Genomic DNA, 14,276 nt, shown 5'->3' with positions numbered 1-14,276 from the left:
TTGGAACCCCTTGATACAGAGAGCTCTGGGGCCAGAGTCCATGTATGTTTAAGACTGAGATAGATTCTTGATCAGAAGGAGAAATCAAGGGCTATGGGGAAAGGGCAGGGAAGTGGACAAGGAATGTCGGATCAGCCATGATCTTACAGAATGGTGGGCCGGGCTCGAGGGGCCAGACGACCTACTCCTGTTCCTGCCTCTTATGGTACATACAGCCATATATAATCACTCTGATGAAAGATCTTACATCTAACAGGCAATTCTTGATTACATATTTTTATTTCGTGTATCAGTAGTTATATTTCGCTTTCCGTCAGCAATCAGCTATCTTTGCAAAACTGTTGGAAAATGATTTTATGTTGAAAATCAAGAAAACCGACATCACCTTTATGTCTGTTAACCAAGTGAGGGTCACTCAAAATATCTTTTTTGGTCAAATTGATGCACACATTTTGTTCAGTAATTGAAACTTCCAGTTTTCCACATAAATTTTATTTATTAACTTGATGATTAATTATTATTTCCAAACAAAGTATCAACAAAATACATACTTCACGGCGGCAGAGTTAAATTGACTCTTTGCATTGTCCTTTGTGTCTTTATTATTTTCCATTTCCTCCCCCTTTGGTTTCAAGAGGGTGCTTTTGCCTCACAACAGTAAGAGGGAGGGCTATCAAACAGTCAATGTAAGCTGAACACGTGTATCGAAGAGAATTTCTGAGCAAAAGATCATTACATGATCACCAGCTGGTGGTTAGGAAGATACGCTCCATTAATTTGTGAAAAATTGAGTGCTTTATTGTCTTTTACAAAGCTTAATTCAAAGGAAGTTTTAACATTGATCATTCTGATATAACTTACAAAGAACAGCGAATCAGGTTATCGGCGTGTCAGATGTCTAGAGCAATACCTTTCAGAGACCATTCTGCCCATCATACCTGTACTAGCACTTTGGTAGAGTCAATATTTGGACATTATTTGACCTCTTGAGGGCTGCGACAGGTTCGCTGATGGGTTGTTCGCATCACTGGTTTATCTGGACTGCAGTGGGGTGCAGAGGTAGATGGATAGCCTGCATATTGGATTGAACTAACACCTTCAAACCCATCACGGGAGCTTCAAATCCATCCCTTGGTGAGCGTGGATGGGTGCAGCGAGATGTCAGTGAGGTAGAATGAAGTGTTGTCAGTGTCCGTCTGGAATCTGACGTTGTGCTTTCCAGAAGATGTTTTGCCAGAAGGCAGTGTGGTGAGTCTGGGCACCACTGGCTGGTGGTGTATTTAACCCCCATCCCTAAGTGCCCTGGAAGAAGCGGTGTTGACTTGCCTCCATGAATAATCGTAGTCTGTTTGTTACAGGGAAATGCGTCAAAAATGCAGGAGCAGATGGTGGCTCAATGGTATTATCACTGGACTGTTAATCCAGAAACCCAGGTAATGCTCTGGGGACTCAGGCCTGAATCCCAACACAGCAGATGGTGGAATTTGAACTGAATATAAATCTGGAATTAAGTGTTTACCGATGACCATGAATCCATTGTCGATGATTGAGAAAACACCCAACTGGTTCACCAATGTGCTTTAGGGAAGGAAGCTGCCATGTTTACCCACATCTGGCCTACATGGGACTCCACACCCACAGCAATGTGGCTGCTCTCTGGGCAATTAGGCTTGGGCAGCAAATGCTGGTCTAACCAGCACTGCCCTCATCCCATGAATAAATAAAGGAAAGGAGTTCTGGAATTTTGACCCAGCCATCACTGAAGGAATATCAACTTATTTTTGGCTTGAAGAGGAATCTGCAGGTGGTGGTGTCTCCATGTATCTGCTGCCTTTGTTCTTCTCGATGGTTGAGGTCACAGGTTTGCAAGCTGCTGTCTTAGCTGAGTTCCTGCAGTGCATCCTGTAGATTATACGCACTGTTGCGATTGTACATTAGTTCAAGAGGGAGTGAATGTTGAAGATATTGGATGGCCCTACCAAAGAAGGCAGATCCTTTTGCCTTGCATGATATAAAGCTCCTTGAGTGTTGATTGAGCTGCACCCAACCAGGCAAATGGAGAGTACTACACCTGACTTGTGACTCCTTACCAGGGCCTTGTAAGTGATGGACAGGATTTGGGAGACAGGAGGTGAGTTAATCACTTCAGGATTCCTAGTGTCTGATCTGCTCTTGTATCCACTGTATTTTACATGGTGGTCCAGTTGGGTTTCTGGTCAATGATAACCCCAGGATATTGATAGTGAAAGATTCAGTGATGGTAATGTTATTGAACATTAAGGGATGATGGTACAAATCTCTTTTGATGGAGATGGTCATTGCCTCTGATATAGATGTTACTTGCCAGCTGGCTTCCCAATCCTGGCTGGTGTCCGTTTGAACATATGAAACAGAAGCAGAAGTAGGCCATTCAGCCCTTCGTGCTCGGTCTAAATTCGACACTGATCATGGCTGATCTGTTTCAAGATTAGAGTGGTGCTGGAAAAGCACAGCAAGTCAGGCAGCATCCGCGGAGCAGGAGAATCGATGTTTCAGGCTGATCTGTTTGTCCAGGTCTTGCTGCATATCATATCTAAAGGGTCATGACTGCGGTGTGCATTTTGCAATCATCAGCGAACATTTCCACTTTTCTGAGGGAGGGGAGGTCATTAATGGGGCAGACGATGATGGCTGAGTCCAGGTCATTCCGTTGAGGAACTGCTGCAGAGATGTTCTGGAGCTGAGATGGCCGACCTGCAACAATCATTGTCCTATGTGCCAGGTATAACTCGGATCAGCAGAAAGATTTCCTCTGATTCGCACTGGCTCCAGTTCTGCAAGGGCTCCTGGATTCCACACTTGACCAAGGGCTTCCCAGAACTTTGAGGAGAAAGTGAGGACTGCAGATGCTGGAGTATCAGAGCTAAAAATGTGTTGCTGGAAAAGCGCAGCAGGTCAGGCAGCATCCAAGGAACAGGAAATTCGACGTTTCGGGCATAAGCCCTTCATCAGGAATTATGCCCGAAACGTCGAATTTCCTGTTCCTTGGATGCTGCCTGACCTGCTGCGCTTTTCCAGCAACACATTTTCAGCTCTTCCCAAACTTTATAAAGATTCAGCATAACTTTGTCACAAATTTACTCATAAATCTGTACTGATAAATCCCAAACACCTTGCTAGCCACTCTCCGAGCGTGCTCTGTTCACTTCAAAGACTGATGATCATTCACTCCAGGTCACTCTGCTCTGCAGATTGTGTCATTACGTCTATTTTGCCTGTCCCTATTCCTTCTGTTAAATGCACAAGGCTTAGCATTAAACTGCATCTGCCACTTGAAGAACGCCTCATCTTCCGCCTGGGAACACTTCAACCCCAGGGCATCAATGTGGACTTCAACAGTTTCCTCATTTCCCCTTCCCCCACCTCACCTTAGTTCCAAACTTCCAGCTCAGCACTGTCCCCATGACTTGTCCTACCTGCCTATCTTCTTTTCCACCTATCCACTCCACCCTCTCCTCCCTGACCTATCACCTTCATCCCCTCCCCCACTCACCTATTGTACTCTATGCTACTTTCTCCCCACCCCCACCCTCCTCTAGCTTATCTCTCCACCCTTCCGGCTCACTACCTTTATTCCTGATGAAGGGCTTTTGCCCGGAATGTTGATTTTGCTGCTCCTCAGATGCTGCCTGGACTGCTGTGCTCTTCCAGCACCACCAGTCCGGTGCCAATTCTGCCAGCCCATGTTTGTCATGTTGCAAGTCATTCAGTTTATTAGTTGAAAAAGATAATCACCATTTTGCTCATCCAGGCAGTAGTTGGATTAATTTTCAGTTAAATCATTTGACTTAAATATTGAATGAACTGTCATCTGTATGTAATGTGTAAAATTATCCACTAAAAGGTCACCAGCTGGTCAAATTTGAGCACAATGTAGAGTCATTCTCTAAAAGATGGAGTAGGGCTAGACAGGGTAGGGGTCGGTGCCACAGGAGTGGGGTAGAACCCACCATGTTATATTCCACTGAGGGGCTTTCAGGAAACAGGAAATTGATAAATGTTTCATTGAACGAATGTTCCCTCCATGAAGTCTGATGGGGTACAATTACACTTCAATATTCCAAGGTGTAAAGGTCCCTGGATCTGCGGGAGGACACTAGAAAAGAAAGGAAAACAGAAAATCCTCTGATTAAGATATAAACAGAGAAAACCTGATCTTTAACTGCGGTAATTACAGTCACAGGCTTATTCAGATGCAACTGAGAAACATCAGACCAAGATTTCAGGAGTGTGTCATAATCAACAGGATGTTCCCGGGAATGTGTCACTAGCGTGCATGTGTGTGCGAGTGTGTCAGTATTTACAGTGTGTGTGGCAGTGTGTCAGTATTTACAGGGGTCCCAGGGGAGTGTGTCAGTATTTACAGTGTGTGTGGCAGTGTGTCAGTATTTACAGGGGGGTCCCGGGGGAGTGTGTGAGTATTTACAGTGTGTGTGGGAGTGTGTCAGTATTTACAGTGTGTGTGTGAGTGTGTCAGTATTTACAGGGGTCCCGGGGGAGTGTGTCAGTATTTACAGTGTGTGTGGGAGTGTGTCAGTACTTACAGGGGTCCCGGGGGAGTGTGTCAGTATTTACAGTGTGTGTGGGAGTGTGTTAATATTTACAGGGGTCCCGGGGGAGTGTGTGAGTATTTACAGTGTGTGTGGGAGTGTGTCAGTATTTACAGTGTGTGTGGGAGCGTGTTAATATTTACAGGGGTCCCAGGGGAGTGTGTGAGTATTTACAGTGTGTGTGGGAGTATGTCAGTATTTACAGTGTGTGTGGGAGTGTGTCAGTATTTACAGGGGTCCCAGGGGAGTGTGTGAGTATTTACAGTGTGTGTGGGAGTGTGTCAGTATTTACAGGGGTCCCGGGGGAGTGTGTGAGTATTTACAGTGTGTGTGGGAGTGTGTCAATATTTACAGGGGTCCCGGGGGAGTGTGTGAGTATTTACAGTGTGTGTGGGAGTGTGTTAATATTTACAGGGGTCCCAGGGGAGTGTGTGAGTATTTACAGTGTGTGTGGGAGTATGTCAGTATTTACAGTGTGTGTGGGAGTGTGTCAGTATTTACAGGGGTCCCAGGGGAGTGTGTGAGTATTTACAGTGTGTGTGGGAGTGTGTCAGTATTTACAGGGGTCCCGGGGGAGTGTGTGAGTATTTACAGTGTGTGTGGGAGTGTGTCAATATTTACAGGGGTCCCGGGGGAGTGTGTGAGTATTTACAGTGTGTGTGGGAGTGTGTCAGTATTTACAGGGGTCCCGGGGGAGTGTGTGAGTATTTACAGTGTGTGTGGGAGTGTGTCAGTATTTACAGGGGTCCCGGGGGAGTGTGTGAGTATTTACAGTGTGTGTGGGAGTGTGTCAGTATTTACAGGGGACCCGGGGGAGTGTGTCAGTATTTACAGTGTGTGTGGGAGTGTGTCAATATTTACAGGGGTCCCGGGGGAGTGTGTCAGTATTTACAGTGTGTGTGGGAGTGTGTCAGTATTTACAGGGGACCCGGGGGAGTGTGTCAGTATTTACAGTGTGTGTGGGGAGTGTGTCAGTATTTACAGGGGTCCTGGGGGAGTGTGTCAGTATTTACAGGGGGTCCCAGGGGAGTGTGTCAGTATTTAGAGTTTGTGTGGGAGTGTGTCAGTATTTACAGAGGGTCCCCTGGGGGGAGTGTGTCAGTATTTACAGGGGGGTCCCTGGGGAGTGTGTCAGTATTTACAAGGGGTTCCCTGGGGGGGAGTGTGTCAGTATTTACAGGGGGGTCCTGGGGGGAGTGTGTCAGTATTTACAGGGGAGTCCCTGGGGAGTGTGTCAGTATTTAAAGAGGTCCCAGGGGAGGGCGTCAGTATTTACAGGGGGTCACCTGGGGGGAGTGTGCCAGTATTTAGAGGTGAGCCCCTGGGGTTGTGTGTCAGTATTTAAGGGTGTTCCCGGGGAGGCTGTCAGTAATTACAAGGGGTTCCCGGGGAGGGGGCGGGGGGATTGTGTCAGTATTTACAGGGAGGATCCCTGGGGGGCAGTGTGTCAGTATTTACAGGCGGTTCGTGGTGGGAGTGTATCAGTATCTACAAGATTCCCCTGGGGGGAAGGTGTCACTATTTACAGAGGGGTCCCAGGGGAAGTGTGTTGGTATTTACAGGGGGGTCCCTGCGGGGGAAGGTATCTGTATTTACAGGGGCTCCCGGGAGGGGGGGGAAATGTGTGTCAATATTTAAAGGGGGGATTCCCGGGGGGGAGTGTGTCAATATTTACAGAGGGTTTCCTGGGGGAGTATGTCAGTATTTATAGGGGATCCCCGGGGAATGTGTCAGTATTACACAGGGGTCCCTGGGGGGAGGGTGTCAGTATTTACAGGGGTGTTCCTGGGGGGTGGTGGCGTGTCAGTATTTACAGGGGGATCCCTGGGGGGGAGGGTGTCAGTATTTACAGGGGGGTCCCATGGAGGGGAAGTGTGTCAGAATTTACAGGGGGGTCGCTGGCGAGTGTGTCAGTATTTACAGGGGGGGTCCCTGGGGGGAAGTGTGTCAGTATTTACAGGGGGGGTCCCTGGGGGGAAGTGTGAGTATTTACAGGGGTGTCCCCGGGGGAGTGTGTCAGTATTTCAGGGGTGTCCCCCGGAGAGTGTGTCAGTATTTCAGGGGTGTCCCCGGGGGAGTGTGTGTCAGTATTTACAGGGGGCCCCTGGGGACTGTGCCAGTATTTACTGGAGGTCCCTGGGGGTGTGTGTGTCAGTATTTACAAGGAGTACCCAGGGAGGGTGTCAGGATTGACAGGGGTTCCTCAGGGAGTGTGTCAGTACTTACAGGGGGTCCCCAGGGAGTGAGTCAGTATTTACAGGGGGTTCCCTGGGGGGGGGGAGTATGTCAGTATTTACAGGGTGTTCCTGGGGGGAGCGTGTCAGTATTTAGAGGGGGTCCTTGGGGGGAATGAGTCAGTATTTACAGGGGGGGCCCCTGAGGGGGAAGGTGTCAGTATTTACAGCGTGATCCCAGGGGAATGAGTCAGTATTTACAGGGGGCTCCCTGGGGGAGTGTGTGTCAGTATTTGCAGGGAATTCCCGGGGAGGGGTTCAGTACCAACAGGGGAGTCCCCTGGGTGTGCGTCAGTATTTAAAGGGGGCTCCCTGGGGGGGGAGTGTGTCAGTATTTACGGGGCGTCCCTGGGGACTGTGTCAGTATTTACAGGGGGCCCTGGGAAGTGCATCAGTATTTACAGGGGTCCCTGGGGATGGTGTCAGTATTTACAGGGGGTCCCTGGGGGGAGGTTGCCAGTATTTACAGGGGGCCCTGGGGAGTGCGCATGTATATACATGGGGGTCCCGGGGAGTGTGTCAGTATTTATAGGGTATCCCTGATGAGGGTGTCAGTATTTACAGAGGGGTCCCTGAGGAGTGCGTCAATTTTAAGTGGGGTCCTCGGGGAATGTGTCAGTATTAACAGTGTGTGAGGGAGGGCGTCAGTATTTACAGGGGCCCCTGGGCATGGTGTTAGTATTTACTGGGATAATGAGCCGAGTTCAATATTTACAGGGGTAATGAGTGTGGATCAGTATTTACTGGGGGTAATGAGTGTGGATGAATTATTACAGTGATAATGAGTGTGGTTCAGTATTTACTGGGGTAATGAGTGGTTCAGTATTTACTGGAGCACTGAGTGTGGTGTAGTATTTACTGGGGTAATGAGTGTGGAGCAGTATTTCCCGGGGTAATGAGTGTGGTGCAGTATTTACTGGCGTAATGAGTGTGGAGCAGTATTTACTGGGGGTAATGAGTGTGGTTCAGTATTTACTGGGGGTAATGAGTGTGGCTCAGTATTTACTAGTGTAATGAGTGTGGATCGGTAATTACAAGGGTAATGAGTGTGGTGCAGTATTTCCTGGGCTAATGAGTGTGGCGCTGTATTTACTGCAGGTCATGAGTGTGGCGCTGTATTTACTGTGGGTAATGTGCGGATCAGTAATTATAGCGGTAACCTGTGGTGCAGTATTTACAGGGGTAACGTGTGCGATGCAGTATTTACTGGGGCAACGTTTGTGGTTCAGTATTTACTGGGGAACGTGTGTGTGGTTCAGTAATTACAGGGGTGATGAGTGTGGTGCAGTATTTACTGGGGTAACATTTTGTGGTTCAGTATTTACAGGGGCAATGAGTGTGGATCAGTATTTACTGGGGTAATGATTGTGGTGCAGTAAGTACTGGGGTGATGTGTGGTGCAGTATTTACTGGGGTAATGAGTGTGATGTAGTATTTACTGGGGGTAATGATTGTGCTGCAATATTTACTGGGGGTAATGAGTGTGGTGAAGTATTTACTGGGGTGATGAGTGTGGTTCAGTATTTACTGGGGTAATGAGTGTGGCGCAGTATTTACTGGGGGTAACGATTGTGGTTCAGTATTTACTGGGTTAATGAGTGTGGGGCAGTATTTACTGGGGTAATGAGTGTGGTGCAGTATTTACTGGGGTAATGAGCGTGGGGCAGTATTTACTGGGGTAATGATTGTGGTGCATTATTTACTGGGGGTAATGAGTGTGGTTCAGTAATTACTGGGGTAATGAGTGTGGATCAGTATTTACTGGGGTAATGAGTGTGGGGCAGTATTTACAGGGGTAATGAGTGTGGTTCAGTATTTACTGGGGTAATGAGTGTGGATCAGTATTTACTGGGGTAATGAGTGTGGGGCAGTATTTACAGGGGTAATGAGTGTGGTTCAGTATTTACTGGGGTAATGAGTGTGGATCAGTATTTACTGGGATAATGAGTGTGGGGCAGTATTTACAGGGGTAATGAGTGTGGTGCAGTAATTATTGTGGATAATGAGTGTGGCGCAGTAATTACTGGGGGTAATGAGTGTGGTGCAGTAATTACTGGGGGTAATGATGTGATGCAGTAATTACTGGGGGTAATGAGTGTGGTGCAGTATTTACTGGGGTGATGAGTGTGGTGAAGTATTTACTGGGGTGATGAGTGTGGTTCAGTATTTACTGGGGTAATGAGTATGGATCGGTAATTACAAGGGTAATGAGTGTGGTGCAGCATTTCCTGGGCTAATGAGTGTGGCGCTGTATTTACTGCGGGTCATGAGTGTGGCGCTGTATTTACTGTGGGTAATGTGCGGATCAGTAATTATAGGGGTAACCTGTGGTGCAGTATTTACAGGAATAACGTGTGTGTGGTTCAGTAATTTCAGGGGTGATGAGTGTGGTGCAGTATTCACTGGGGTAATATTTTGTGGTGCAGTATTTACAGGGGCAATGAGTGTGGATCAGTATTTACTGGGGTAATGATTGTGGTGCAGTAAGTACTGGGGTGATGTGTGATGCAGTATTTACTGGGGTAATGATTGTGGTGCAGTATTTACTGTGGTAATGAGTGTGGTGAAGTATTTACTGTGGTGATGAGTGTGGTTCAGTATTTACTGGGGTAATGAGTGAGGTGCAGTATTTACCGGGGTAATGATTGTGGTTCAGTATTTACTGTGGTAATGAGTGTGGAGCAGTATTTACCGGGGTAATGATTGTGGTTCAGTATTTACTGGGGTAATGAGTGTGGTGCAGTATTTACTGTGGGTAATGAGTGTGGTTCAGTATTTACAGGGGTAATGAGCGTGGGGCAGTATTTACTGGGGTAATGAGTGTGGTGCAGTATTTACTGGGGGTAATGATTGTGGTTCAGTATTTACTGGGAGTAATGAGTGTGGGGCAGTATTTACTGGGGTAATGAGTGTGGTGCAGTATTTACAGGGGTAATGAATGTGGTGCATTATTTACTGGGGTAATGAGTGTGGTGCAGTATTTACTGGGGTAATGAGCGCGGGGCAGTATTTACTGGGGTAATGATTGTGGTACATTATTTACTGGGGATAATGAGTGTGGTTCAGTAATTACTGGGGTAATGAGTGTGGGGCAGTATTTACAGGGTTAATGAGTGTGGTTCAGTATTTACTGGGGTAATGAGTGTGGATCAGTATTTACTGGGGTAATGAGTGTGGGGCAGTATTTACAGGGGTAATGAGTGTGGTGCAGTAATTATTGTGGATAATGAGTGTGGTACAGTAATTACTGGGGGTAATGATGTGATGCAGTAATTACTGAGGGTAATGAGTGTGGTGCAGTATTTACTGGGGTAATGAGTGTGATGCAGTAATTACTGGGGGTAATGAGTGTGGTGCAGTATTTACTGGGGTAATGAGTGTGATGCAGTAATTACTGGGGGTAATGAGTGTGGTGCAGTAATTACTGGGGGTAAGGATGTGATGCAGTAATTACTGGGGGTAATGAGTGTGGTGCAGTAATTACAGGGATAATGAGTGTGATGCAGTATTTACTGTGGGTAATGATGTGATGCAGTAATTACTGGGGGTAATGAGTGTGGTGCAGTAATTACTGGGGGTAATGAGTGTGGTGCAGTATTTATTGTGGGTAATGATGTGATGCAGTAATTACTGGGTGTAATGAGTGTGGTGCAGTAATTACTGGGGGTAATGATGTGATGCAGTAATTACTGGGGGTAATGAGTGTGGTGCAGTAATTATTGTGGATAATGAGTGTGATGCAGTAATTACTGGGGGTAATGAGTGTGGTGCAGTAATTACTGGGTAATGATTATGGTGCATTATTTACTGGGGCTAATGAGTGTGGTGCAGTAATTATTGTGGGTAATGAGTGTGGTGCAGTAATTACTGGGGGTAATGAGTGTGATGCAGTAATTACTGGGGTAATGAGTGTGGTGCAGTAGTTATTGGGGCAATGAGTGTGGTGCAGTAATTACTGGTGGTAATGAGAGTGGAGCAGTATTTACTGGGGTAATGATTGTGGTGCAGTAATTATTGTGGGTAATGAGTGTGGTGCAGTAATTACTGGGGGTAATGAGTGTGGAGCAGTAATTACTGGGGGTAATGAGTGTGATGCAGTAATTATTGTGGGTAATGAGTGTGGAGCAGTAATTACTGGGGATAATGAGTGTGATGCAGTAATTACTGGGGTAATGAGTGTGGTGCAGTAGTTATTGGGGCAATGAGTGTGGTGCAGTAATTACTGGGAGTAATGAGTGTGGTGCATTAGTAAGGGCTTTCTCCTCTTTCTGATCTTGCTCCAGACTGTGTGGGGTCTTGAAATTGACTTTGATGAAGCACTAACTCATCTGACCTGATGGTGATGGTCCCTTTAACTCTGACACTAAGGGAAGACATACATACCATCTCGGTCAGGTTGTCAATGCAGGCGTTCCGTATTCTTTCTGGTGTTGCTGGGCTGTTGAGGCGAAAGGGGCCTGTCTTCCCAGAGGTTGCTCTCGCTGCAAAGATGGCATCTTTGATTGCGAAGAAAACGGAGGCAGCTAGGAATAAAGGGGGCTCTCCAACAGCCTAGGATGAACGGACAATGCTTATATATCACAGCATGGGCTCAAATTCAACACTTTATCCATTGAATAAATGGACATTGTTTAAGCCCTCCACCAAGGATCCAGTTACCTGCAGTGATACTAATGTTTCTATTCCATTTAAAATGCTTTTTCTTTTAATTCAGTGACAATATTATGGAATGTTGCCAAACTAACAGACCTTGGGTTGCAGGTTCATGGTTCCTTGAAAGTTGAGTTGCAGGTAGATAGGATAGTGATGAAGGGGTTCTGGATGTAGGTTTGATCACTGAGCTGGAAGGGTCACTTCAAGACATTTATCACCCTACTAGGTAACATCTTCGGTGGGCCCCAGGTGAAGCGATGAGCATAATCCCTGCTTTCTATTTATATGTTTAAGTTTCTTTGGGTTGGTATTGTCAATTCCTATGGTGATGTCATTTCCTGATTTCTTTCCCTCAGGGGGTGGTAGATGAGGTCTAACTCGATGTGTTTGTTGATTAGAGTTCCGGTTGGAATGCCATGCTTCTAGGAATTCTCGCGTGTGTCTCTGTTTGGCTTATCCTAAGATGGAAGTGTTGTCCCAATTGAAGTGGTATCCTTCCTGAAGAAGGGCTCATGCCCGAAACGTCGACTCTCCTGCTCCTTGGATGCTGCTTGACCTGCTGCGCTTTTCCAGCAACACATTTTCAGCTCTGATCTCCAGCATCTGCAGTCCTCACTTTCTCCTTATCTGTATGTGAGGATACTAGTGAGAGGGGGGTCATGTTTTGTGGCTAGTTGGTGCTCATGTATCCTGGTGGCTAGTTTTCTGCCTGTTTGTCCAATGTAGTGTTTGTTACAGTTCTTGCATGGTATTTTGTAATGACATTAGTTTTGCTCATTGTTTGTATAGAGTCCTTCAAATTCATTAGCTACAGTTTTAGTGTGTTGGTAGGTTTGTGGGCTACCATGATGCCAACGGGTCTGAGTAGTCTGGCAGTCATTTGCGATATGTCTTTGATGTAGGGGAGAGTGGCTAGGGTTTCTGGATGCGTTTTGTCTGCTTTGAGTTTGTTGCTGAGAAATCGGCGGACAGGGTTCATTGGGTAACCATTCTTTTTGACTAGACTATATAGGTGATTTTCCTCTGCTCTGCATAGTTCCTCTGTGCTGCAGTGAGTGGTGGCTCGTTAAAATAAGGTTCTGATGCAGCTTCATTTGTGGGTGTTGGGGTGATTGCTTCTGTAGTTCAGTATTTGGTCCCTGTGTGTTGTTTTCCAGTAGACGCCGGTTTGAAGTTCCCCATTGGCTGTTCACTCGACTGTGACATCTGTGTTCTCCTCCACTTTAGTGAATTTTATGCCAGTAAGAGTATTGTTGGTGGCTTTGAAGGTTTCCTTTAATTTGTTTCGTTTAGTGATGACAAAAGTGTCATCCACGTAGTGAACCCAAAGTTTGGGTTGGATGGTTGGCAGAGCTGTTTGTTCGAATCTCTGCATTACTGCCTCTGCTAAGAACCCTGGTATCGGAGATTCCATGGATGTTCAGTTGGTTCCTCTGAAGGTTTTGTGGTTGAAGGTGAAGTGTGTGATAAGGCATAGGCCTGGTAGTTTGACGATACTGTCCTTGCTGATGAAGTTAGTGGTGTTTGGTGAATGTGTCTTTGGGTCTTCTAATAGTGTAGTCAGTGTTTCCTTGGTCAGGTTAATGTTGATTGATGTGAACAGGGTTGTTACATCAAAGGAGACCATTATTTCATCCTCTTCTATCTTAGTGTCTTTGATAGTCTTCAGGGAATTCTTGGATGGAGTGGTGTGAGTATTCTACTATTTTAGTCTTTGGTGTAGTTCCTCAACTAATCTGCAAGTTGGTGCTCCAGGTAGTGAGACTATGGGTCTGAGGGGTGATCCATAGAAGTGTGGTGTGTTGCATCCACCTGGTTTCAATTTTTGGAAATCTGTCTTATTTATTTCTCCAGATTTCTGAAGTTTTTTGAGTAGGGCTGTGATTTGGTTCTCGAGCTGTGGGGTTGGGTATATAGCCCCTTGTTGGTATCTATAAGTAGTGCATTCGCTTTTTCAATGTAGTCTTTAACGACATTTACAAAATACCATGCAAGAAATGTAACAAACACTACATTGGACAAACAGGCAGAAAACTAGCCACCAGGATACATGAACACCAACTAATCACAAAACGACATGACCCTCTCTCACTATATCCTTATATGCAGATAAGGATGGACACCACTTCGACTGGGACAACACATCCATCTTAGGACAAGCCAAACAGAGACATGCACGAGAATTCCTAGAAGCTTGGCATTCCAACTGGAACTCTATCAACAAACATATCGAGTTAGACCCCATCTACCAATCTCCGAGGGGGAAAAAAGGGAAATGACATCACCACAGGAAATGACAACACCGACACAAAAAACCCAAACATATAAATAGAAAGCAGGAATTATGTACAGTGCTTCACCTGAGGCCCACTGAAGATGTTATCTATTTGGGTGACGAAACATCTGGAAACGACCCTTCCAGCTCAGTGAGCAAACCTAAATCCAGAACCCCAACCTGAGCTACAAATCTTCTCAAAACTCATTATGAAGGAATTTGATACGCTGGCCTTAATTGGCCAGTGCTTTGAGTATAGGAGTTCGGAGGTCACAGTGCAGAACACTGATTAGGCCACTTTTGGAATACAGGTGTACCTCTGTATCTGTGGGTGATACGTTCCAAGACCTACCGCGGATGTCCATAAGCGTGGATAGTAGTGAAACCTATCATTTAAATGGGAGATTTACCTCTCCAGCAGCCCCCTGGAATTATTTCTGGAATGTTCCATGCAATATTTTCGGGTCGCAGTAAACCGTGGATAACTGAAACTGCAGAAACCGAATCCGTGGATATGGGGCTTTT

At 46.1% G+C, this 14,276-nt stretch overlaps 1 protein-coding gene across 1 annotated transcript in view; it reads right to left on the bottom strand.

Moving 5' to 3' along the window:
- Positions 1-4,084: 4,084 nt before the first annotated feature.
- xdh (xanthine dehydrogenase) overlaps positions 4,085-14,276 on the bottom strand; it is a 112,871-nt gene continuing 102,679 nt past the window's right edge. The window contains exons 34-35 of the mRNA XM_060854447.1: positions 11,207-11,374; positions 4,085-4,135 (exon numbers count right to left, since the gene is read on the bottom strand). Of these exons, the coding sequence (XP_060710430.1) occupies positions 4,085-4,135; positions 11,207-11,374 (219 nt within the window). The remainder of the gene's footprint in view (positions 4,136-11,206; positions 11,375-14,276) is intronic.

This window comes from Hemiscyllium ocellatum, chromosome 3 (genome assembly GCF_020745735.1).
Source record: "Hemiscyllium ocellatum isolate sHemOce1 chromosome 3, sHemOce1.pat.X.cur, whole genome shotgun sequence".
NCBI lineage: Eukaryota > Metazoa > Chordata > Chondrichthyes > Orectolobiformes > Hemiscylliidae > Hemiscyllium > Hemiscyllium ocellatum.
This window is presented reverse-complemented; position numbering and strand designations above follow the sequence as displayed.